At 44.7% G+C, this 27,366-nt stretch overlaps 2 protein-coding genes across 2 annotated transcripts in view; one reads left to right on the top strand and one right to left on the bottom strand.

Annotated features, from left to right (window-relative positions):
* The window catches only part of SGPP2 (sphingosine-1-phosphate phosphatase 2), a 35,936-nt gene extending 32,630 nt beyond the window's left edge, over positions 1-3,306 (bottom strand). The window contains exon 1 of the mRNA XM_069024304.1: positions 3,057-3,306. Within this exon, the coding sequence (XP_068880405.1) occupies positions 3,057-3,269 (213 nt within the window). The 5' untranslated portion in view covers positions 3,270-3,306. The remainder of the gene's footprint in view (positions 1-3,056) is intronic.
* Positions 3,307-20,230: 16,924 nt separating this feature from the next.
* RNF228 (ring finger protein 228) lies at positions 20,231-21,161 on the top strand. Its single transcript, XM_069024960.1, has one exon. The coding sequence runs from the start codon at positions 20,231-20,233 to the stop codon at positions 21,068-21,070; it is 840 nt and encodes a 279-aa protein (XP_068881061.1). The 3' UTR covers positions 21,071-21,161.
* Positions 21,162-27,366: the final 6,205 nt, after the last annotated feature.

Genomic DNA, 27,366 nt, shown 5'->3' with positions numbered 1-27,366 from the left:
CAGTTCGGAGCAGTTCTGACGGTTAAGGAATAACTACAATGTAAACATGAACTGTACTCACTCAAAGGCAGGAAGACAGATCTTGAGATGATAAAGCATCCAGGAAAGGAAGAGTGGAGAAAGGCAAACAAATCTCTACAAAGAGCTTTGCGTAGAAGATTACTTTTTTCCTTTGTTCCCTTTCATTCAGGCTATCAATTTCAGGAGCAAAAGTCCAACAGGAGATTAGAGATAAGCAAAACTCCACTTTTTAAAAATATGTAGCCTTTATTTGCCCACTCACAGGACACCGAGAAGGCTTCAGGTAGTAAGTTGGTGGTTTTAAGAGCACAGCTTGAGGATTTCATACAAAGTGTTGGGAAAAGATACCTTTAAAGCTGTTCCAGAAATAAATTCCTTGTGAAACAAACTAATAATAGAAAGCAGCACAGAAAAGAAAGTAGTACTAGCTAGAGACAGGATAATTACAAGCAGTTTCTCTCTTGTCTTCTGTAGTAATAAACCCAGTCAGTTTCTCCACTAAAAGCCTAGTCCAAGCCAGGACACAAACCCAGTTAGTGTGTTGGACTAGCACCATTCTGTATCTTCCACAGACACCAGAGTTCTCATTTGAGGTATTAAAAAGTGTTTCTAAATGGTCTGGTAACCAAGGAACATCAAGAACATGGGCTAGGTGACTGATTCAATATTTAAGAAGCACATGCAGCCACAGCTGTCACATCTAAGCATTTCATTCTTTGTCTCATCTCATGGCAACTCCTGTGAGGCAGACAGGACTGATTTACAAAGATTCAGACACACAGCCACTCATGCTGCTGCTGACCACTGTAATCAGGCCTTGTGGCCTTTTTTTTTAACATTTAATCTCCAGGTTAAAGAAGATGCTGAAGAATCACGAACAGCACTTCTGGCACAAATGTATGCAATAATTAAAAGCTTCCTTCTTCCAGAGGAAGAGCTGTTCTGTCCTTTTACCCTCTTGAGGCATCCTGTTTTCTCTCCATGCAGTATGGCATCTCCCCCTACCAGGTGTGTCCATCCCCTCCCAAACTGCCACCAGCTACCAGCCCTCAGCTCCCTCTCCCCAAAATCTCTCCAGCTGGGCCACCCTGGCACACAATCCAGCCCATGTCAGATGCAGGGACCTGAGACCCAGCACTGAAGAAAGGGGGAATGTCCTGGAGAGATGGACCTGTGGCAGTCCCATCATCCAGTAAGCCATTCACATCATCTTCACTGCATGCAATATACTCTGTTTTTACAGGTATACCTTAGTGATTGTCCAAGAACTTACATGGGAGAACCTGAGAACCTTGAAGACAGTTGTGACAGTAAAGACAAAGCAGTGTGAAAGTTACTACCTCATAGAAATCAACTTGACAAGGACTTTGAAACTCCCAAGTTTCAGGAAGGGATGGATGAACACAGAGCCACACAAGGTCACCAGGAAGGAGATGCAGGAGCAGCACTTTAGCACCTTTCTGCAAACACGTGCAGCTAACAGCAAGAAAATGCCACTGTCCATAGAGAATTTGTGGGCAAGGAATTTCCTATGTAAATGAAACTCCTAAACCTGGTTATTTCCAGATACATCAGGGTAACCCCAGGTCATTTAGCAACAAAGCAGGGGGTCTGAGCCTTAGCCTAAGGGAGATCCAAATTCACTTTTCATATTTCTTGTCAGGTTGCAAAAGACCCTCCTTGTAAAAATGGACTTTTCATTTCCAGTTTTGATAAAAAGGAACAGAGAGACCCTGTCTTTTATAGTTCTAGTCCTTCATTGAAACACTGTTCAAGCCATTACTCCCATCTGCATTTTGGGGATGTTTGAACCCAGTTTCGTATTTCAGAAGTGAGTGTCCTAATTCTGTGGAAACAAACCCTTCTGCTTCTATCTCCAAGTTTCACGGAGTCTCACCTGGAACCCATTCACCCTTCACATAAAAGTAATTGTGCCTTACTTTGTGAAACCCAAAACAATAGCTCAAGGTGAACAGCTACATTCACAGAGCATTAACTTGGACAGGATTTTAGTATCAACACTGCTATGTGAACTACGTCACTGTTCAAAAGAAAGCACTGATAATAAATCTTTTAGTGAATTATCTGCATAATTTACCCAAAATAGAGCTTACTGTAGTTCAGAAGTGAACAGACTGAGCAACATCTAGTTGAGAAAGAATCGAGAAGCAGCTAAGGAAGAATTTTAGATGCTTGAAATGAGAATCTGGGCACTGGATGTGGAACAGGGAAGGGCAACATAGTATAAAAGGGAAGGAGTGGTAGAGTTGTGACATTCACGGCTGGTCCATGTTTATATTGCAGGTAGAGTTTGGAAGCCCATTATCACACCTGATTTCCAAAAGGCACCACAAGGCGATCTGCTAATGAATTCAAGTCATTACAGTAAGAGAAAAAGCAGGTCGTCCGACCTGTACACATGGGTTGCATCATATCTTCCCTGTTCCCTTCTGATACGCAAGGGAATTACAGACCGTGCCGGGAAACGCTGCGACCTGCCTGGCCAGCGGGAAGCGCTGGGCGCTGAGCCTGGCTCCATGGCACCTCGGCTGCACTGAGCAGGGACGAGCCACTCGGAGCCCAGGCCGGGCGGGGCCGGCTGCGGGCACAGCCCCACCCGATGCGGACAGCAGGGGCCGGGGACAGCGCAGCACCGCCGCAGGTGCACCCCGCACGGAGAGAGACCCGCGGGGAACAGAGTTGCTCCCTCCCAGCCGCATCCCGGGGCGAGGCTGCGGTGTCCCGCAGGCCCCTCTACAGGCAGCTCCCGCTGGCACCGACCGCCCCATCCCGGGGGCGTCAGCGATGGGGGAGCGCGGAGAACCCAAAGACGCCTCCCCCGCGGGGCCGGGATGCAGCCGGGCTGCGGCACTGCACAGCGCTCCCCGTTCGCAGCCCAAACCCTTTTTCCCCTCCTCCCAGCACCGGCCCGGGCAGGCGGCGGGATGCGGGGAGACCCTCCCGGGGCGTCCCTGCGCCCACAGTGCCGGGGGAGGCTCTGCTGAGTCACAGCCGGGGCCCCCCGCCGCACTTACCTGCGGGCCGCGGCCGCTCCGCACCCCACCGGGAGGAGCGCGGCCGGCGCCGGCCGGGCAGCGCAGCGCGCCCGCTCCATTGCAGGCGCCGCGGTCCCAGGGCCCCTCCGCGGGGTTGCCGCCGCCCTCGTCGCCGGCGAGGAAGAGCCCGCAGGAGCGCTGGAAGCGCGCCACGGGCTGGGAGCAGCGCAGGGTGCCCAGCAGGCGGGCCATGCTGCCGCCAGCCTCCGCGCAGCGCGGCCCCAGCGCGCCCCGCCGGCCGCGGGCAGGTGCGCCCGCCCCGCCCCTCCTCACAGGTGCGCCCGCCCCGCCCCGCCCCGCCCCGCCGGCACAGGTGCCATGACCCGCCCCGCACAGGTACGCTGCCCCGCCTGGGAGCGCCCCTTGCCGGCCGGGCCCTGCGCTTCCCCTCCCTGGCTCCCAACCCCGCGGCCCCTCCTGGCGAGGACAGGACATTCAGCGTGTTCCTTTCTTTGGTGTTTTTCCTGCCGTGATGGCCTTGGTAGGAAAAACAGAAAAGAATATAATCTGTCTCTCTTTCATTAAGAAAGCACCGCAAGGTGCTTTCTTAACTCGAAGATAGAATGCCCTGAATCACACTGAGATCTTTGGGAAAAACACTTAGACATGGATGCCCATGGCTCATCATGGGCTCATCTCCTGTCTATTCATCTATTGGGTGTAAAATATGCCCTGGGTTGTCCCTGGTTTTATTTTGTCCAGTTTTGGAATCAGCTTTTAATTCTTTTCCCAATTATTTGCACTCCTACATGTGTACATCACACATACACCTATAAGGATATATCTTTATATATTTTCTCCCTTGGATACAGCTGCAGAGTTTCCCACAGAAAGAGAGGAGTTATCACTTGGAAGATGCCCCTCTAGCTCTGGGGCTACAAACCTTTCCACAGGTGGTCCTTGCTGATTCCTACTTTTGAAACATTTAGCCTTAGTTCCATCAGTGCGTTTTTTTCTTTTTAGAACAGCCCATTTCTATTCCCAGATATATGTTTTGTATAAGGATTGCACAATCATCATTTGCTCAACATAGACTCATTTAAAGTTTGTTGGGGTTTTTTTCATTCTCAAATATCCCAAATTATGCAAGATTGCATCAAGGCTTTTCTTTCCATAGCTCTTGGAAACCAAAGCTGTGTTCCTTTGCTTTTTAGCAAGTCACTGTGTCCCTGTGCCCGTAGGAGATGCTCACCCAGGCCCTGTGAGTGCCACTGCTCTCGAGAGGGCAGAGACATCTCATCACCCAGCCTGGGCTGGGGCCAGGCCAGCCCATGGCCATGGGCCATGTGGTGTCTGTGAGGAATCCCGGGGACAGCTCTCCATCACCCCCATCCACATGCCAGGGCAGACTCCATAGATCTCATCTAATTGTTTGTGTGATTCGTTTTCTTTTATCATCTCCAAACACAATCTTCTATCATTAGAGGTTTGCCCAGCCTCCAGGTGACAGGATGTTTCAGGTGCTTTCCTCACTGCTGGTGTGTGCACACTCAGCCCTGGCTAAGAGGGTTTCTCTGTCAGAGAACCAGCTCAAAGGGACTGAGGAGGGAGGCAGCCTGAGCCCACTTGGTTATGTGTTTGTACCCTTTTACTTGGGGGAACTATTTTGTTTGCTTCTGGGTTTGTTTTTTAATAGCTGTGAAATTTACTAGGTGCACTCATAAGTATCTGGGAAACATTTATCTTCTTTTTCCTGTTTCTTGGATGTGTGAAAAATCCACAAGCACGGAATTTTAATCTAAAATTGCATTAATTGCATTTAATTTAAAATATGCATTAATTGCATATTAAGCAATATGCTTAATTCATTCTATACAGACTGACTTCAGTAAAGCTGGATGCATTCAAATCATAGTCCCTTCACGGTTATTTTCGCTGTGTTACAGAAAGAGTCTTCAAAACTATTTCATTCTGATTTTGTCCACCTATATGACAACATGTACAAAAGTTTGTAACGTTAATTTAAAGAGTAAAATTACAGCCCTGCTGGTGCAGCTGGGAGCCTTGCCACTGATGCCAGTGGGATAGGATCTCACCCAGGAACACAGAGGAAAGCAGGAATGAAAGTGCATGGCCAGGGCCAGAACTCAGTGGGTATTTTAAATCATCTCTTTGTCAACCACAAGTCAATATTTATCTGATCTGCCTACATAGTTATGTCATTATAATACTTCCCAGTATTAATTTAATATAGGTATTAAAATAGAACTAACCATTCACAGCCATCTTCTCCCTAATTCCTCTTCAGGTGCACACTTAGGTTAGTGGGAGTGCATCTCAGTGAGCATGTCAGCATCCAGCTGATGAGAATTCAAGCTTTATTAATCAATCTTACTCTAAACTTAATAGAGAGAAAAAATAAGGGGGAAATTTCTACTTATTGTTAATTTTGATATGCCTTTTCCATGTATTGGAATCAACATGAGTAATTACAAGTATTATGTGAGCTGATAGTGGAAGTCTGTGACCCTTTTTTTTTCTGTGGAAAGTGAAGGGATTTGTGGGAGTTATGTTCCTAATACAGACTGGTTTCTGGAGTGAAGGAAACATTTCAGGTCCAGTTTCACAGAATTATGGAATATCCTGACTTGGAAGGGACTGACGGGGATTGTCAAAGTCCAGCTCTTGACCCAACACAGGACAGCCCCAAGAGTCACACCGTGTGCCTGAGAGCAATGTCCACATGCTTCTTGTACTTTGGCAGGCTTGGTGCTGTGGCTGCTTCCCTGGGGAGCCTGTTCGGTGCCCAACCACCCTCTGGGGGAAAACTGTTTTCCCAGTATGTTACCTGATCCTGCCTTGACTCAGCCTCTTGCTGTTTCCTCGGGTCCTGTCACTGGGCACCAGAGGGCAGAGATCAGTGCCTGCCCTTCCACTTCCCCTGGTGAGGAAACTGCAGACTGTGATGAGGCCTCCCCCCAGTCTTCTCTTCTCCAGGATGAACAAGCCAAGAGACCTCAGCTGTTTCTCACATGGCTTCCCTGCTAGACCATTCACCATTTTCATAGGTTTAGGACACAAAGACAATTCATTAATGGCTTTTGGACACTTTCTTAGGAAGATAATGATCAATCTAATCAAACTGCCTCTAACACCTCCCCTCAACCAATTTTTTAACCAACTGGCAAATACAAACTACACTGATTGCAGGAACAGAGGTTTCCCCAGACTCATGCTCCTGTGGTTTTAGGGAAAAATTGCAGTGGAATAGCAGAGACACAGCTTGAGCTGCCTGATGACCCCAGTCAGGACACACTTATTTCCAGGCAATTCCACCTCTTGTCTATCCAGTACCAAACAGACACAGCTGCAGGATACAGCAGCATGGTTGGGGGGGACCAGGAGGAGGGAAATTGACATGCTTCCAGGATGGAACAGAGGGTCGTAGGAAGGACCACAGCACATGAGTGGGAGGTGTTTGGGCCACAGAGAGGATGAAGGATTTGAGGAGAGAAGCAAGGGCAGAAGACTGAAAATGTCTAGTAATGTGAAAATGTAAAAATCTATAGGAACCTTATTTTACCATTTCTACTGCTCACAGAATGACTTGTTTACTCTTGCTTAAAGCAAGAGTATGATTCATTCATCTTCTCTTCCCTTTATGGAACAATGTTCTAATGGCCTTTCTCTGAGACTTACCTCCCATTATTTCTGATGGGCAAGGAAAATACTCAGGATATGGCTTATTGAAAGATTTGCTTTAGAAACAATCCCCCCCCCCCCCCCAGATTTAACAAATAAAAAAATTCAAGAACTGGCCCATACTTTGTGGCCCATACAGATTTCCAGAAATTTAGAAAGGCAACTTTCTGTAAAACCAGTGGAATCAATGTCACTGCAAAAGACTAGATGGCTAGGATTCTGAGAGTGTTTAAAAGAAGTTATTTGTAAACTGCCCAATAGCAACAAAAGCATTTAAAACTTTTCTAGTGAAAGTGCCTCATCCAGAGCCAAAATATCTCACTAATAGCTGGTTAGTATTTAGCTGCATTTTCACAAGGGAAGAAAATCACCCCTGGGCTGAGGAAAAGAAGGAAAGATGAGAATAAAAAGAATAATTTTTGAGAAAGGTGAGAATAATGCCTTGTGCTGAAGGCATTTCCTTAACAACAACGGGTGTCATTGTCATGATGGTGGGTAATTTTGCCTTCAGCATCAACAAAGTTAAGAGTGAAGTACAAATTCCAGGGCTGGGGGTGGATGATGATGCTAGGAGAACATAGCTCAGTTTTCAGATGTCAGCCTGAGTTTGCAATCCTGACAGCCAGAAACCCTTGTTTTCCCTCATAAGCTGAGGGAATGGGTCTGGAGGAGCAAAATATGAGCACAACTTTTACTGTCACTCTACAGACAGCAACCACATTTCACTGTGGAGGATCATACTCAGAGTTACTTCGGCTGAGATTCCTCTGAGGAGGCTGTGGCTTATTAGCTACAAACACAATGTCAGAATCACAGTTTTGCAAACAAAAAACCACTGAAGTGACAGGAACATGAACAAATTGAAGCCTCCACTCAAACTGCTTCAGTAGGCAGAGAGCCACTGCATGATGAGATGTCTCTGGTACCAGGGAAAGGCCTTGGCAGTATCTCTGATACCTGACAGGGTGATGAAGATTTGGCAGGGCAGAGCTACAATGTCAGCACGTTGGGACCTGGGACCACTGAACTTGGCAGTGGGATGTGGGCTGTGCCAGAGGGAGGGGTGGCACTCAGAAATCCCAGACACAGAGATCCTTTGGCCATGCAGTGAATACAGAATTCCCACCAGCTCATGGAGTTCCACAGCACATTGCATTTAAACAGGTTTGAATAAATTTTCTCTTCAACTTCATCTCAGTGTTTTCATTATCCTCAGTCATTTTCTCAGCATACTTAGAGCCCAACTCTTACTTTCATCTTCCTTCACCATTTTTTGGCAATTTGCATTTTTTATTGTTTATACTGAGAAATAAACCATTAAAATTTGTATGCTTTAATACCACAAAGTATATAAAAGTTTTCTATAAGACTTCTGCTTTTTCATTCTATTTAGTTGACAAGCTATTGAACACATTATTTTGGATCTGAGACTTTCAGTACTGAATGTCAGACCCAGCCACCCACTAACTTCACAGGCAACAAAATGGAGATTTCTCAGATTAGCTGGAAGAACTGAAGATTTTGAAATATGGTGGAGAGATGAAAAAATTCTGTAGGAAGTGCCCTTGGAAACCTGCACATGAGAGCTGTGGTTTTCACAGCACCTGAATTTTTTGCTTTTGATTTAATGTGTATCAAAGGTCGAATAAAATCCAATCTGAAGAAATGTTTTTAGAAAAAAAATTCAAGAAAGCTCAATAAAGAAAGAAACTCAACAGGAGCCTGAACAGCTGTAATGGGTCTCAAGTCTGCATGTTTTGTAGGCCTTTTCTGACTAAGAGAAAATGTTTTCTATGCCAATACCTTCATTAGTTTAGCTGAGTGATACAGAAAGATTGAAGCCTGTGATACCTCTGCAGCCTTTGATGCACTGAACACACAGCAATTGTCATTGCACAGGTGGTCTGAAAATGTAAAGCTCCAGAACACAGTGTGTGTTAAATACATCAGTCCTTTGGGGTCCAAACTGGTCATTGACTTTAGGCATGGAGGAAAATGGAACTGTAGACCCATTTGTTAATAATTCTCACATAATTTTATTATAATACGGTTATTTTATATATGTGTGGTCATATTTTCGGTTTTAGAGAACATAAGTGCAAAAGCAAAGCAAATTTTAGAACTTGGGAAGATGAATGCATCTCCAGAAACTGCAAGAAAGGGAATGTGCTGAAGCTGTGGCTGCTGTCTTGAGTAGAAATAATTGACTTTTCTGTTTGCAGCATAAGTAACCAGATAATTCCATGTAATTGCTTATGATTTGCCTTGCTTGAAATGGTATTGCTAATTTCCAGCAAAGATTAGCATGTTATTTAAATAATTATTCTGCACCATATCACTTGGACACTTCAATTGCATGCACATCTACTGTGAAATTCCTAGGTATTCTCAATGTTTCTGGTTATTTGTAGGCTATGCCAGACCTTTGCTATTGCAGTGTTTTTGGAAACAACAGCAGCAGAAGAATTAATAATGCTGTATTGAAATGATAAACTTAACCCCTAAGAATTTTTAAAAACTTAACTATCTTAAGAGTTGACTTGTCTAATTATCTTATTGAAAATACCATATACCAGCCCTCTGGAAAAAAAAAAAAAACTATTGTCTCAATGACAGTCTAGGCTTGAAATGGTTAAAACTTCTCTTTCTCTGGGCTGAGTGTTGCCTCAATGTAGTTGAAATTGTGGAAAGGGTTTTGAGTCTTTTTTTTGCAGCCACTCCCATGATCTGGTGATCTCTGCTTACAGCAGTCAGTGCCTGCACTGAAGGGGTGGCACAAAGACAAGGGGATTCAGCAGATTCTGTAAATCATTCCTGTAAAAGTGTCTGGGAGGGTCTCTGCTAAGGGTGACCAGCTCCAGATCCTTACAACCAGCTCCTCTGGAAATGGTCAGGCTGGTAGCACACCTTTGCTGAAGAGTCAAGAGCACTGCTGGAAGGGCACAGCTGAGCAAGCATCCTTTCCCTTTGCTTGCTTTATTCTGAGACATCTCCTGGCATGGGCTCTTCAATGAATCCTCATTCAGCACCTGTAAAAATGGAGACAAGATTACAATTCTCGAGTAATTATTATCAAATACAGAGTAATACCCTACTTTTTACAACTGCCTTTCCCTTCAAGAAAGCCATTATTCTGGGAAAATCAGGTTTGCTCCCAGCCCACATGCACAGCAGGAAGCCTAAGCACAGTATGCTGCCTTTGAGCAGTCAGCTGCATACAAAACTGAACAAAAACTGTGGGAAAGGAGCTCCTGATTTTAACCCTGTGGCTTTTCTGGGGCACAGTAATTGATACTCACCAGTGCTGGGGAGCAGGGGTTTATCTTCCCCTGTCAGAGACCACTTCCAAATGCCCTCTGTACACAGCACACTCACCATGGTTCTCCCTTCTGTTCAGAGCAGAGGATGGATTTTAAAGCCAGGTGCCTCTCTGCCCTGCCCCTTGAGAGCTTCTCCTTTGTGGCGCCTTACATGCATCAAACTTCCTGCCATCATCTCTAAAACTGCAGCTTTATGTCTTCCAAATGTTTATCCCTGCATTATGGCAGCATGAGTCACTGCTGCCAAACACTTGTTTGGAATGCAACAGACGGAGGGTTCTTTTCTTTCTTCTAAAATCTATTTGCAGTATGGAGCTGGGCACTGCCAGGGCAGGTCAACCTGGCCATCAGGATTGTTTGGTCCCTGCAGAGACTCAGCCAACCAAAAGCATCCTGTTCAAGGGCAACAGAAGCTTTTGCTGGGAGCTGCTGACCTCTTAAATTATTGTTTTTCAGGCTATTTATGAGTTTCAGCAAAAAGCCTGTTCAGGAGTGAACAGACCAGAGAAAAAAGGGCGGGAGTGGAAAATGAGCAAAGAAATGGACTGAGATTTGTGCAGCCAGTTCATAGATTTATTTTATCCTTAGTTCATATATTAATTTTGTTTGCATGCATGAACTTTGTATAACTAATGCCTTTTAAACCACTAAAAAAATATATGCTCAGTCAATTCATTCAACTGTGAACAGCTTTGAAATTCTCTACTTTTCATTCTATGCCACCCACATTACAGATGTCATCCTAAAACCATAAATAGCTCTTGGATTTTTCTGCTTTATTTCTACTATTTACATGACAAACCTTAATGTCATTGATCCTATTTTAAAGACAGCAAAAAATCCCACATCCATATGTCAGCACTTTAACATTGATTGACTGGCAGTAAACCAGGAAGGATACATATGTACATTTTTAAGGTATAGTAGATAGAAACAGCCATTAGGAGTTCTGACAGCATTTGCTTTGATTCATTAAAAATAATACAAGTTAGCCACTTCAAATAGTGGAAGCTATGAAATTAACTGTACAGAGCAGTGGGAAAAACCTTTAATGTTCCGTGAATTTGCCCTGATTCTAGCAACGACTACTCAGTTTCTGATGAAGCAGGGACACTGCTGTTCTTACCTGTGGATAAATGAAGCAGACTGTTTCTTTCAGGTGTGACCAGTGTGATTCCAGGGCTCGAGTCTGTCCTGCCCTTTCTGAAGCAGTTTGCAAACCCTTAAAAATGTGGCCATCTTTGGACTAGTGGAAGGAAAACAGGAAACGGGGTCCATATGGAGGACAGAAATACAGGGCTAAGCTCCATTTAGAGACCTCTTTGTGGAGACATCACTGAATTGGGGGCAGGCAGACTGAGCAGGGGGCTTGCCTAGGCAGCTCCCTCATCCCTCTTCAGAACAGAGTCATAAATGATGCTTCACCTCTAATAACTTATAGTAGGAGTGATTTTCTACTATACCTCATTCCAGACCAAACATTTTGCTGTTGAAATGTATTTAAATACCACCAAATGGCAGGCTAAGGGGTTTTTTGAGCTTTTTTTTTTTCAGGAGAGAAATATGGCCATACTTTGTTATCTCCCTTTAATGCAAACACTATCAACTACATGTATGGTTATTTTAATATTATTTTTAACTATTTCAGTAAAATATTTCCTCTGCATCAACCTTTTTAATGTCAGATGTCATCTGAGAGATGTTCAACCATACCTGAGAGGAGCTGCTACACCCTCTGACTGGGAGGATGGATGTTGGGGCAGCATTTACCATGGCTCTTGCACACACACTGTGCAAGCCAATAAGACTTGAGACATCCAGTGATTGTTTTAGACTTCTCTAAAACACCAATGCCCATCCCATTATCACTCTATATGTTTGTGCTCATTTGGGGAATATGCACTTTTGAAAAGCAATGGCAGCATACAGAGAACTTTTAACTATGACTGTTGACCATCCACCACAGATTATCCATCTGGCTGGCAGCTTTCCTGGCAATGGCTGAAGAGAAAATCAGGTTTTAACTCCCTTCCTTAGTGGTTATGAGGTCTCTTGCAGTGCAAGAGTTTAGAGAAGTTGCATTCCTTGGGTGCTTTCTTGCATTAGCATCTACAAATCCAAACCACAACTCTTAATGTTCAAGCTTCCTGCAAAATTATTACAGAAACCTGGGATAAACTTCTGAAATCTTATTTGAAGCCTCAGGCAGTCAAAGAGACAAGACAACATAAATAAATAAACCAAAAATATTGATCTAAATACATTGGGTAAAAATGTTTCTCTGAGATTATGGGATAAGATTTTTGAGGGCAGAAATGTTTACAGAGACCTGAAGTGGCCCTAAGAAAAATTCACTCAAATATGGTATTTTTCTCTCTACACAAAAACCCCTAGTCAATATAGATCACATCTCCTAAAATGAGACATATTTTGATTTCTAGCATGAAGAACAAATTTTCTCTTCTGTTTTTGATAAAATCATCCAAAGGTCTCTTTTGAAGTCACTGCCAAACTAAGCTTGTTTTTTACTGATTTTATAGTCTTCATATGAAAGGCTTGATCTGTAATGGAACCTCAGCCTGGATCCTGATTATATTCCCTCAGGTCTAAAAGTGGGAAACTTGTGCATGCAGGGCCTGATTCTATACTCGCTAAGGAAGGTATAACTGGAATAACTGCAGTGAATCCAGTGGAATTCTTCCAAACTGGCATTTACTACTGGGTCTACAAATCTAGTCAACATTTTTGTGGGGAAAGCAATTGTGAACAAAAAAATGGCAATTTAATCAATTTTCAGTTATTCTTACTCATAAAACTCAGGAACCATACACTCTTCAATTAATGTAATTTAGATTTTAAATTAGGATGAAGGAATCTCTTTCTTGACTCAGCTAGCACCACATTTTTAGGTAACTGAAGAATTTTCTCTCCAAAGGTTACATCCTGAGTTCTCACCCCCATCAGAAAGACATCTCAGTAGTATGTTGGTTTTGCTACAAAATATTTAATATCTAATCAACCCATTAGAATCAAACTTCGCAACTTCCTTACCAATACTATGAAAATGAGTGGGCCAGCAGCAGGGACAATACAGCAGGAGTATGCCAAGGAACAAATCAGATCTCCCTCTCCTTCTAGAGTTACAGTCACCCCTGGCAGGGCGAGTTCAGAAGTTGGCAGCATCCCCCTTGGCAGTCTCCATCCCTCTGTAGTGCTGGGATCTCTTCACTGTGTCTGAGCCACTTGGCTTGTTCAGCAAAGCCAATTACACTGCTCTTGTATCCCCTCTAAGCCACCTCTTCCAGAGGCTGTGGAGTCCTGGTCTGTCAGGTTTCCTTCATAAGGAAGATCTTCCCAATCCCTGCTCCTTCTTGCTCTTGCCTGAACATGTTCCTTCCTAGAGGAAAGGCACCAAAGCACACACAGTGCTCAGTACGTGGTTGATACTGTGACAAAACAGTGTTTTCTATTGTCATCTAGAGTTGTTCCTAATTCACCCCGAATGCTTGGTTTTTGCTTTTCTGAGTAATATCTCTTTTAAAAGCAGAGATCGGGCTTCTCCGGGGTTGCAAAGATCTGGGTAGGTTTTAGGCTCATGTCAAGTGATGTTTAAATTTGTTACTTCTTGTGAGAAGATGTTAAAGTTTATTTAAAAACCACAAAAAAAAACCCCAACAAACCAACTTCCATGTGCTCACTTCAGCTGAAAACAAACAAATTATATTTTTAATATCCGAATATACACAATAGTATGAATGCAAAAATTTCCAAATTCTTCATCTGCTTCTCATTCTGAATCGATTCAAGCACATATACATAATATTGTGGTCTGAGCAATAGTAGTTGTTTCCAAGCTGTCTTTAAAAAAAAAATGTTCCTATCTTTATCAAGGACGAAAACTTGGCCAGTTTGACACCGATGACAAAAAATCTTAACCAGCTTCACTGGCTCAGGATTTCACTTCAGCGATAACCACCCTTATTTTAACTCAGGTTAAAAGGTTACCAATGATATCCTGTAACAAAAGCAGTGACTGGAATGTGTACTGTGTTTTCTAAACAGAGCTCCCAAAGTACTAAGTAATCTTTTAAAGTGATTCCACAGACTGTGTCAGTGCAATGAAAGGATATTTGGGTAGCAGTAAGTAACTGCCCAAGAGCTAATAGCCATGCTGGCATTCACTAATTACTCTAATCACCATTAACAATAATTATGCATTTTGTTTTTATATCTTTTCCCACCCAGCTGCTTTACTGTGGCCAACATAACTGTAACTTGGAGCTCCAAGGTGCCACTGGGAGACAGCAGTTCTGCATCTGAAAATGCCCTGTTCTGCAGAAATTTCTCTCCTTGCAGATGCTGCTGTTCCAAACAAGCCCAAACAGGCTCTGCTAGCCCCACACCAACACCTAAACCAGCACCCAGTGTTGGATTAAATTTTCACTATTACTCTGGAGTGCAGAAAACACAGTGCTGGCTAAAACAAAGGACTTCCCTGAGGTTTTCCCTCTTTTTCTCTTTTTAGCTTGGTCCTTTTTGAAAAAAAAGCCCAACAGTTAAATCCAAGAATCAAATTCCTGGATTCTAGATTCGGTTATATCATCACCAAAGGGTTTGAAGAAGCGTCATTATCTTAGGAGAAGGTAAATTTTATACAAATTCATTTGTACCTAAAGCTGCAGACAAGCTGGAAGACTGCACCAATTTAAATACTGTTTTCTAAAAGATTAATTAAGTCCCTGCAAACACCCAGGGCAGATCTGCCCTAACACAGTTGCTGCTCCAAGGAGCCATTAATAAAGTGCCCCACCACAAGTAATGGGGGCTCCTCTGGTGTGTGTCACTGCTCTGCAGCCCAAGGGACCAAGGGGTGCACAGCTCTGGAGCTCAAACAATCCATCCCAATATTCCCACTGGCTGGATCAAACCCAGGTGCACAGGGAAGCCAGAGTCACCTCTGCCCAAACTGCAGTCAGCCCATGTCTGCCATCAGCTTAAACTTCTGAGCTGGGTTTCCTATGGATAGCATGTCTGTGGGGATCTCCTTGTTCAGGCTTAGCTATTTGAGAAGGATATACACCTACTGGACATACCCTCACAATTTCAAATGGTTCCTCATCCTTTCTTAACAGAAGCTTGTCATGCAGCTCTTGTTTGGAATGTGATGAAAATACATTATGGAAAAGAAATGGATGGGAACAATGAGAAATTATTCCCATCAGAAATTATGCATCACCCCCAGGTTTAAGCCCTCATCCTTTTATTGCCAATAAACCTGTTGCATAATTTGGAATCAGAGTGATGCCAATGAGGGTGTGTCTGTGGTTGGGTCTGCAGGTCAACATCGGGTGAGGAGGAGAAGCTTAAAGCTTAACCTAGGAGAGAAGAGAAAGCAGAGGTGAGTGGTCAGTGAAGGTCTGCCCTTCACACATTTCTCATTTCCTGAGGCAACTGAAATAGGACTGTATTTAGCAGCTACAACACAAGAAAGGTTTTTCTGGGGGGAAAGTGGTGTCAAACATTGTATTCCTGCATCTACTCCTGCATCTTTCCTATTATATACATTAAGAGATTAACATATTTTTATGTCACTGTGACTGATGTAGAATTGCTCATAATTGTAATCCATTTTCTCTTTTTCAGCCCCCTGAAATGGCCTGCAAATATTGAAAATGAACATTCCTTTCAGTACTGAATGCAATAGACCACACATGCAATAGCTTTTACAGAAGATCCAATACAGAAAAGGTAAAAAAGCACTTTAATTATAAATTATTCAGAAATACTGTATATGAAATAAAATGTCAATGTGAAGAAAGCAGAAGATGTTGCAGCATCCTATTATGCAATGTGAGGGGACAAAATGAAGGCACATCTTTTGCCCCCCCCAAAAGTGAAAAACATACCTACTGTATAAGAACACACACTTTCTGGGGAATTAAACTAGATAAACATGACATTATTGCTGGAGGGCTGTATGTCAATATGTCCCTTATGCAAAACAGGAGGATTCTTCTATGACGTTTTGGGCTTGACTCATCGATGAGTTAATTTACACTGTTACAGCTCTTCTTAGACCAAGTCCTCCACCAGCATGAAACTGGCATGCTGCACAGGATAAATCAGGCCTAATATTTAACACACTAAAAATCAATTCTTACCAGCTGCAGAATGATTAAGTTGAAAAATATGTCTTTTGTAAGGGTTGTTTGCCACTTTTGATCTGCATTTGTAACACAACTTCTGCTAAATAACACCCAAAGTCTCCTGTAGTGGTTCAGACAAAAGTCTGCCCTCAGAATCAGCTCAGCTGCATTCTGGGGTTTTCTTCCAATAACTAATACAGGTTTCCCACTAAGAAACAGTCCCTGCAAGTTGACAATCCAAATAATAAATGCTCATTGTCATTAAAGTGACTAAAATTGAGAATTCATCTGTATCTCCAGAAATAAAGTAACTTTTAAAAAAAAATCTGAAGAAATATTTCATCTCTTCAATCCCAGCCCAGGAAGCCTTTAAATTCATCATAGAGATCTTTTCCAGTACTCATGGTCCAGTTCCTCTGCTTGTGAAGAATCAGAGGCTCAATCACCAGAAGGATCCAAGTAAAAAGGCACCTTTAGGCTAGGCACTCTCCCTGTCCAAGTGACTGAGGAGCCAGGGCAGCCCCATGTCACAGGGAGTAGATGTGGTGCAAACCCCCTGCCTGGTGAACCCACAGCCTCCCAGAAAGCTACACTGGGACACTATCCTGCATAGATAAGGCTGCCAGGGGATACAGGAGCAGAGCTTATCCTTCAGCTTGTCACAGCAGGGTCTCAAGCCTGGCTCTGGACTGTACCATCCCATGACACAGTTGTAATATACATACGACAGGATGTTGGACTATGACAGAAAGGCTGAAATCATTAATGGCTTTGTTCCACAGTAAGGTAAATGTACGTAAATCGACCACACTGTGGTCCCAGCCTCATTTCCTCTCCTGACCACACAGCCTCTGGCATTTTCCCTCGCACTGGCTGCAAACCTCAACAACCTGCTTCCCTGAGCTGCTGCAGCAGAAAAACTCATCCAAAAAGTAAAAAGTGTTCAGCTGGATTGTCTCCAGGAACTGACTGGCCATGTCATCACAGGAGTTCCTGTGCTAGCAGAAGGGTAAGGACAGAACCTGCAAATGCCACTAGAGACACAAAGAGGTGAAGAGGAGTTGCACTGTTCCAGAACAAAGCAGTGTCTCACCAGGAGTGAGGTCCATGCACCTTACATGTTGTGCTAAATAATGTTCTCTAGGGACTGCACAGCACAGTGTGTGGGACCGAGTTATCCAGCATTGTGTTCACAGGGGTAATTGTGAACAAGGAAGTTTTTGTGACTACTCACCAGTTTTTCTCAGTTTTAGCGAAGAAAAGAGTAAATTTAATCCCGATTTTGCATTTAGCTTTTTTTAATGATTATTTTTTCAGTTATGCTCAACTTCCCCATCTATTCTGTGTAGTTTTCATGCCAGAATTACAGGAAGCTTTCCCAATGCTGACTTTCATATACTTATTAGATGGAGTTTCAGTTGACCTCAAGGCAGATACACATCAGATAAGAAAACTCAGAACACAAAAGGCAGGGGCAAAGCAGTCTGAACCAGAAATGCAGCTGATGTATCTGGACCTTATTAAAACATTTGATACAGTGCCTCAAAAAAATGTACTTGAAATATAAATTCATATTTGTTTGGATCTGAGGACTTTCACGTGTTTTGAAAATTATTGGAAATTGTAGGGTTATGAAAGTGGCAGTAATATTAAAGGGAAGGGTGATGCCTTAGGTTTTAACTTTTATATTTTTCAGATCCTGTACTGCCTAGTGTGTAACTCTGAAGTTCCGTGTGGCATGTTAGCTGCTGTTCTCTCATGCTAGTTAGACATAACAAGCCACTCTAGGTTTGCTCTCCAAGGACATCTAGATTGTTCCAGGCTCCAAAATATGTAAACTAAGGCCTCTGAAGAGGAGGCAAACTTGGGGTATTTACATCATTAACTGAGGTTGTAATTGGAGAATTGATCCTGATATGCAAATGGACCAAACTTATAAAAGTGTGAAGAACTCGTGATCTGGGGTCCATCTTGGGCGTAGCCTTTTGACAGGGTGTACCTTGGAGGCCCTTCAAATAAAGACCTACCTTTATTCCCTTATTCTTATCTAGTCTCTGTTTTTAGGTGGCCATCTCAGGCATCAAGGGCAGTGCCTGAGATAATCTGACATACATCTTTTAAGAGTGAACTAAGTAAATAGGAAGACAATGCTAACTGGGAAACAGTAGCAAGCAAAAAAACCCAAACCAAATCAAACCAAAACAAAAAAAAACCCAAACCAAAATAGACAAACTACCAGAAACATATGTTTTATAATATAAGAATGCTTGAGTAAATTCAATGAGCTCTCATTTAAAAAATGGAAGTTACCAGAGTTAGATGGAAAAGTCCAAATTCATCAGGCAGATTAGCTCTGAGATTGCAAACCAGTGTGGGCTTTTTGAAAAGGATGATTTTTGACTCCATAGGCTGAGTAGCTGTGCACTATGGACAGTGACAGCAAAGGCACCTTCTTTTGTTTTTTTAGAAACATAATCAAGATTTTTAAAGGATTTTAAATTATCTCTGAGGATACATTATAAAAACAATATGTCTCTCTGTACAGAGAACATTCCTACTTTTCTCTGTTTGACTTTAGCCCATTATTTCAGTTTATGCTAAGTTACATTCCCTCTTCTGCTAGGACAATCAGATCTGTCATCATAGCTCACAAATATGCTGCTTTTCATCCTTGCAACGAGTCAGTCTTTCCAAACAATGGTTTCCCCTCTTTATCTGGCTCTTCAACAATGCTCAGAGCTCAAGAACAAAGCCCTAGCACAGAAGAACTGAGAAGGAGAGAGCTTTCCTTAGCATTTGCTGTGAAGCATGCCTGATCCAGCATGTCACACGGCAGAGGAGAGGAGAAGGCATCCAAGACGACACAGCTCTCAGTCCAGAGTTGACATGCCCAAGGTGCAGCTTTAGCAAGAGAGCAAGGCAATGCAGTGTACCTGAAACATGGGTCTTATTTGCCTAGAGCCATCCTCAGAACTACAGATAGAAATAATCACTGTTATGGCCTCTGCTACACCTGAAGATAAAAAAGTTTCTCCAGAGAGTTCTCTGAGTTCCACAGTGATGAAATGAAATCTATCCGGTTGTTTAACACATGACATTACCAACTATGGACATCTCACTGTTTGGATGGTTTTTCATTAAACTGGGCAAAAGCTCTCAATTGTATAGCGATGTTAGGATGCAAGTAACAACATCAGCATCTCCTTCCCCCTCCAGCTTCCGGAATAAAGTATCTTTTATTTTTCAGTGTGCATAATGAAAGAGAATCACAGTGCACAAAATGTTCTTTCCGAAAAGCAGTAAAGTATCAGTTAGCCTGTGAGCTGCGGTGTATGAAAGAGATGTCGCCCTGCCTTCCCATATTAACCCTTCATCTGCCATGTTCGTGCCTAACGAGTGTCATGTCATTGTAACTGCTGGTCCCAAAGCTTAATGACAACGGGGAATCCTCGTTAACTGTTAAAATCAACAGAACGCTTTACAAAAAACTCACTCCGGGATTAAAAGGCTGCCCGGCAGCCAGGCGTGTTCCCCGCAGCGCTGCAGGGCGGAGGGACTGCGGGAGAGCACCGAGCCCCGCCGGGCCGTGCTGCGGGGGCGGCTCCCGCCGGCGAGCCAGCAGCGAGGCGCTGGGAACCGGCATCCCGGCGGCAGCGGCCCCGCGCCGCACGGCTCCCCGGAGGGCCGTGCCGTGCCGAGCCCCGCCGCTCCGCACCGCACGCCAGGCGGGCAGGAGAGAGGCCCCGCAGCCGCCGCCACACACCGGCGGCCGCTCCCGGGGGCGGGCGGCGCCGATCCCGCCCCCCGCCCGCGGCAGCCGCCAGCAGCCCCCGGCAGCCGCCAGCGCGGCGGGCGGCGCAGGCAGGCGGCGGCGGCCCTCCCTCCATCCCCCGCCCTCCCCGCCGGGCCGCGCCGCAGCCCGCGGGCGCGGCCAGGCAGGCGGCGGGGTCGCGGCTGCCCCGGCTCCCCGCCCGCCTGCCAGGCGCGGGGCGGCCCGGCACTCCCCGCCTTTCCGCGGCTCTAAGTCCCCCTCCGGCGAGATGTTATGGCCGAGCCGGCGCAGACGGGCGGCGTAGGGCAGGGCGGGCGGCGGGAGGATGAGGCGGCGGTGGCGGCGCCGGCGGCGGCCGCCGCCCCCAGCTCGGAGGACTACGAGTGCAAGATCTGCTACAACTACTTCGACCTGGAGCGGCGGGCGCCCAAGCTGCTTGAGTGCCTGCACACCTTCTGCCAGGAGTGCCTGAGCCAGCTGCACCTGCGCGCCGCGCAGCATCCCCCCGCCGCCGGCACCGAGCCGGGCCCGGGGCGCTCGCCCGGCGGCTCCCTGGCCTGCCCGCTCTGCCGCCACCGCACGGCGCTGCCCGACCACCGCGTCCACGGCCTCCCGGTCAACACCAAGCTGGCCGCCGCCTGCCCGCCGCAGCTGCGGGCCCGCGACCCGGTGCCGCAGGACCGCCTGCCGCCGCTGCCGCCCCGCCGCCCGCCCCGCGCCCGGGAGGCGGCGGCCGCCCTCGCCCCGCCGCCCCCCGCCCCCGCCGGGCCGCGCTCCTCGGGCGGCGGCTACGAGAGCTGCCAGAGCTGCAAGCGGGCGGCGCTGAGTGCCGGCTGCGTGTGCGTCGTCGTCTCCTTCCTCTCCATGGTGGTGCTGCTCTTCACCGGCCTCATCTTCGTCAACCAGTACGGCGGGGACGCCGCGCCAGGCGCCGCGGCATCGCCGTCGCCGGTGGGGCCCATCTGCCTGTCGGTTGCCAGCATCCTCGCCCTCTTCTCCGTCGTCGTTACATGGCTCATCTGCTGGCTCAAGTACCGGCCCGAGGCGGCGACCGGCGGGGCCACGGCCAACGGCTCGGCGCGGGGCCGGGCCGCCCGCAGGAGCGACACGTAGCCCCGGCGGAGCGGAGCGGGGCCGGGCCGGGCCGGGCTGCGCGGGGCGGACGGCGCGGGACGGGCTGAGCGCAGCCGGGCCCGGCGGTGCGGGGATGGCGCGGCCGCTGCTCCGGGAGCCCCGGCTGGGGGTGAGCCCCGAGCGGCCACGGGGCGGGTGGGCGTCGGCGGGGAGCGCACGGGCGGGGCGGGGTGACAGGTGCCAGCCCTGTCACGGCCACCGGCCCCACGCCCGGCCCGATATCACGGTGGGCCCTGCGGCACTGGCACAGCTCGAGGCGGTGGTATTGGGCTGCAGGGTGACCCGGCGAGGGGTCACGGAGGGTCCGGCCGCTCAGGAGGGAGGGTAGGGCGCGCCTTGCCAGCAGAGATGGCTGGAAGGGCCTCCCTGGGGAGCTGGAGCTTGGGATGTGTGCGGTCCCCGCCTCTGCGGGAGCGCATCCCAGGTGCTGAGCTCCTGATGCAGAAGGACACAATTGCGATTAAAGAAAACTGGCTTACTGTTGCCCCCACCTGGAAGATAATTTGAGAGGTTCACTGTGGTTAGGAGCAGAACAGGAACACGATGTTAAATGCGCTTTGTGTTTTCCCTTTTATGAAGTTAACAAGTTAACATATAGAAGAAGCTGTAACAGAAGTGTGTTATCTTAAAAGAGACCGAGCCAAAGTTTCCTATAGTGTACTGAGTATGGTTTCATTATGATTTTATTAGAAGGCTTTTGAGCCCTCTGATGGTTGCTTAAAATAATCTGTATTATTTAATTCTTTGAAATTCTAATTTAATGTGGGAGACTGAAACACTACACTGAACACTTAAAACAGTTTATGGGAGATTATTTAATTAATGGAGCTCTAAAATAGAGCTAAGAGACTCTTGTCGTAGGGATTAATATTTCACTGGCCACTGATTTCAATTTTTATGCAGTGAGAGGAGCCCACATTAAAGTATGGACTTTCAGCATCACTGTAAAAGTGGAATGCAGTAGTGTAATTTGTGATTGAACATTTGGTCGAGCTAGCTGTAGTAAGACAGTGGTTTTCCCTCTTGCTAAGTTTATCTTCTGTGTTGGGAGTTTCTGTAACGGACAGTAGAAAATGGTTTTGTTCTGTGAGGTTGGAACATCAAAGGTGTCTTTGAAATGTGACAAGACACTCATGATATAAAATGGAAAAACATTGCCATACAGCTGGTTTTGTAGTATATTAAGGAGAGCACTCTATATAGATACTGTTCTATGTTGCAGGATAATTCATTTGGTGCCTGAATTTTTTAAACTTAATTAGTTGTTATAATCTATTCTATCGGGAATAAGATAATGCTGCTTATTCCGTGTTTCTACACAGTACTGTAATGGAATGAGGTAATTATTTTCGTGCTTAACAATTCAAGAATTTTAAAAGTGATCTTTTAGTATGTGTATTTTGCAAGCTGTCTGCATGATATTCTGACAAGTATCCTCTTAATAGACCTTTACTTGACCACTTCTGTTTATCACAAATGCAAAGGAATTTACTCTGTAGAAGTGTAAAGACAGCAGGTGAAGATGTGTGATGTGTTTTATGACTGCACAAGTGGTGTGTGCTGTGCAATGTCTTGATTATCACAAATCTGTGAAAAACAACCCCCTGATGCCCAAGAAACCCCACAAACCAACCAGTGTTTGTACAGACTCTGATGATGGACGCAGTTTGTGGAAACAGTAGATGATTTTTGTGTCGCTTATGTCTATTGAAAAAGATCCGCACCAGCCTTTTAAAGTTGTATATCACAATATAAAGGCTCTGAGGAGATAAATTACTGGGATCAACTGTGGCTCTGACCGAGATTTGTGTATTTAGACCAGTGTTTTCCAACTTGGAGTTGCTCGTTAGCTGTCTAAAAGGTTATGCCTCCTAAAATCAGGCCTGACCGTTAGCCCCTGTTGACTTCAGCAGTAGTTGTAGATGTTCTGCACCAAAGAGAATCACGAGACTTTTATTTAAGCATCTAAATGAGAATTTAGGTGCTTGACTTCAGGTACAAATATTTGAAAATTTGGGCCTTAACCTCTCTGTTCTTCAGTTAATGCATCTGTAAAGTTTGATAATAGCATTGACCTACCTCACAGGCAAGATGTGAGGCTTTATTTATTAAAATGTTTTTAAGCAATTGGAAATCCTTGAAGAGGAGGTGCTATAGAAGTGGAAGTATTATTATAAATGATACTGTAGTAGGAATAAATATATGTAAATTAATGGACATAAACAGCAGCAATGTTTTCTAAGAAAAATAAATATATAAAATATGTACATGTGTACATCATATGCACCAATACATGATTTATCTGTTTGTGCTTCTCCTGCAAATGCAGTGTGTGTATCTGCATTTCTTTTCAACCAGGTAAGGTCCAGTACGCTGCAGTTCAGGTGAGCCAGGCAGCGGTTGCCGCTCCAGCTCCGTCTTGTAGACATCCAGAGGTAGCTTGGAGTGCTCTTGGAGCTCAACTGGAGCTCCCTGCATATTTATTTTCTTCATTTTGCCTTAGTCCTGCAGGCTTTGGCTGCAGGGAGCTGCTCAGGTGTGCCGGGGTGCTGCCAGCACTCTGGGCACACCAGTGAGCTCCCTCCCGTGTGGGACTGTGTGCAGGAGCTGCTGTCCCACAGAATCTGTTATGGAACTGTGCCCTGAATTACTGATTACAGTAAGAAATGTATAGTCCATCCTTTTCTTTACTTTCCACATCATAGTTTTAGTCTTGCCTTTTCTCTGTAAACAGTATTTGCCATTTTGACTAAACCAATGGTTTCAGCTGGGATCCATGGACTACTAAAAGAGCTGCGAAAGGTAAGTAAGAAAAGCAAATCAATCATCAGAAGCTTAAATATGTTGCATGAGGGTCAACTTTAAAGCATTTAGTGATTGGCACAATACAAAAAGTTGAAGATCACAGGCCTAAACAGGATTTTCAGGCTTATTCACACTAAACGATATTACATATCAGGTTCCTACCCATATGTTTGAAAATATATCAGAGCCAAATTAAAATGGACAGTCTGATCTTATGCCAAATTCTTCTCTCTGCTTGCACAAATTTTGGGAAACTCCACTGGTTTCAGGAGCGTTAGTCTGGATCCACATCACAGTACCAGTCAGAAAAAATCATGCATTTTATACATCTCTGGCTACTGTAGAATCCCAGTATTATATTTGTGTTTTGGGTTCCTTTGAGTGTACAGATTGCTGTCTAAAGCCAAACTTTGCTCAAGTTTCAGTAAAAAAAAAGTTAAGTAAATATACAAAAAGATAAAATCTGTGTGGCTGGTGGTGTTTTATCATTATAGCTATTTCAGTCACAACACTTGTGTGTTCTGGTTGTTTATAACACAGAGATATGCAGCAGAAGGGGTGTGCATCACAATCCAGACATCTTGCAGAAGAAGTGTCTCTTTGGGGCACTCTGTGGGAAAGCAGGGAAGACAGAGTAATCCACAACACTGTGGGAGAAATAATAGGAAATACAAGCTGCTGGCTGGTTTTTTTTCCCCTTGTGCTCAGTTTTTTGCTATTTGTTTTTTCTACTGTGCAATATTTTCCTGTGTTACCCAGTCTGGGGCACAAGGAATGGAAACACCAAGAAAATAAACAAAGGCCTGCAGTTTTCTCAGAAATTTTTTGACGTCTCCATGATCACAGTCTGTGTAAACTCTGAAAGATCCGTAGTTTCCTGTTGTGCCTAAAGATCTCAACATTTTTGTAGCAATAATCCCCAGTTCCTCTGCCTAACTGGAGCATACTGGACTCCAAATGGGAAGATCAAATGTGAAGTTCAAGATTTGGAATAGGCTGCCAGATATCAGTCATGTTAGATTAAGAGAAGGAAAGAAAAACAGATTGGAGGGCAGAACCCAGTAATCAACGCACAACCTGAGTGAGTGGTCATGTGCTGCAAATTGGGCTTTTCCATCTCACCTGGGATCTGCTGCTGGAGGACAGTTCTTACTGGACCCAACAGCAGCTGCAGGAGAAAGATCAATATGTGCTATTTGTGGGCAGCTTCTGCCATTGACACTGTGTGGGCATGCATTAGGGTGATCACTGCCACAACTTCTTTCATGTTGCCCGTCTGTATAACTTGTGCTCAAGAACTAATTTTTTTTTTAAAAATGAAGTTTTTACTATTTATCGTGTACCTTCAGTGACACAGTTATTTCTGCTCTCTCCTTTGAAAACATCTCTAATAAATCCTGTGGTTGCAGAGAAGAAATAATATTTCTTTTTTCACCACTAGCCCACAAGTAGTAAAGAATCACACAATGTTCATTTATGTAATGGTGGGTATTCATCTTTGGAAAGGCAGGTTTGACAGAAAAACACTTAAAAGTTTCATAAATGAATGGAAGGAATATCATCTAGTTGGTTAAAAAGCCTGCATATGGATAGACTTTTCTATTTTATCATGCAAAAAGCAACGCAGCAGTTACTCACATGTTTATGATAATTTGAAATTTAGCACAAAGCCAAATAATAAACAGGTAGCTAACAGCAGTGGGTACTGGGTTGTACATCCCTCCAGTTAGAGCAACGATCTGTATTTCCTGAAGTACAGGAAAGAGGTAGTTTTCCTCCCATCTAGCTTTGTCTGTTTTGTCTCTAGTTTTGAGACAGCGTTTTGGAAGCACATTTTGAAAAGCAGGCTTAATTGTAGCTCTGTGGGCTGAGAACCTCACAAAACCATCTTACTCTGAAAAGTGAGTTTCTGTCTGCATTTATACTTCTAAGAACAGAGAAGAATAAATTTCTGTTATTTTTTCCTTGCACTGTAAAAATATATTTTTAAAATATGATGAATGACAAGTGCAATGGAAATATTGTTGCTTCTTACCTTAATGCTCTTTGTAGCTCAGATCGTTGTTCACAGGGAACCGGGTTTGTTTTCAAGGCTTATATCCCAAGGTGGCCCATTGTGTGTAACGCTTCATATAAAATGCCTTTTATGTATGATAGGAGAGTGAGTTTCTGCACACTCACCACAGGCTGAGAGGTACAGGTGTAGTTATAGGTTTAATGTGGATTCCCTGTTTAGATCTTACTTTGCTGAACAGTTTCACTGGAGTGGGAGAATTCTTCCAGCTGGCTGTCCTGGTTGTGCAAACAGACAAAACCCCACTGAGTGGGAATTTGAAGTGTGTGTGGAGTGCAGTTTCTCTGTAGGTGTGCTATGTGTATTCAGATCTGGGGCTGAACAGCTTTGCTTAGGGTAATGGCCTTTGTGAATCCCTTGGGAAGGTGCTGCAAGCACCCTTGCTTTCATGACTGCTACAGTTCCATCTCTTTCCTGTAACAGGTTTTTGGTTCTCTGCATCACCAAAAATTTTAACAACAGCTGGAGAAGCCAATATTTAAACATGAATATGTCCAGAGGAATGGTTTTTAACCATCTCTGACCTGCTGGCTCAAGCATAAACAGTGCAATTGTTATTAATATGGTGCAAGAGATGTTTATGGACACAAAATTGAGAGTCTAAAATTCATTGAAATTAAGTGTCTGACTTTGTCAGAGCTCCTTGTGTACACTAAAATCCTCCTGAGCTCAATGGCCCTTTCCCCTATGTTACTGATGTTTTGTAGCTATTGATATTTTGTAGCTGTCCTTGTCTGTTCTACTAGTCTAGAGAAGAAGCTTTTCTGACTGGAGGTTAGTTGATTTTTTTTATCATGTTATATTGCCAAGGAATCTAAAAGACAAAAGATAAAGAAAAAATATTAGAAAAAAGATCAATATTTATATTTGCTTGTAATCATCATTTCTCATTTAAACCACATCAGAGGCAGCTCCCTGTCAGTTGTCCATTGGTGCAAGATCTTCATACAAGCAGCACAAATGTTCCCTTCATGTTACAAGTGGGTCAAGGAAGCAATGTGTTTTTCATGGCAACGATTCCTAACGTTTCTGAAAGGTATTTAAATTTGGTGGCTCACTTTTATTAAAGATAGAAAATCCTGCAACTTACCCTGCTTTCACATTTTATCCAGGTGCATGTAGAAATGGAGATAGCTGGAAGAAATCCCACAACTGCATTACCAAAATATGGTTTGTGTCATGGGGGAGGCATACGTTCATACTAGACACATTCAACTACGCCGATCTTTGATCAATGCAGCATAAAATACTCTTGCTTGTGTTTAGGGAAGGAGCAGTGTTGGCCTTCTGCCTGTATCTGCTCTTACTGAAAACACCTGGTTCTGAAACCGGCTTCACAGCTCAGTATCTGAGCTGTCTCAGGCGTGCTATTCACATGTCATGCAGATTGAGAGAT

The sequence above is a fragment of the Aphelocoma coerulescens genome, chromosome 9, assembly GCF_041296385.1.
Source record: "Aphelocoma coerulescens isolate FSJ_1873_10779 chromosome 9, UR_Acoe_1.0, whole genome shotgun sequence".
Taxonomy (NCBI): Eukaryota; Metazoa; Chordata; class Aves; order Passeriformes; family Corvidae; genus Aphelocoma; species Aphelocoma coerulescens.
Note: the sequence above shows the minus strand (reverse complement) of the source record. Positions and strands in the feature narration are given on the sequence as shown.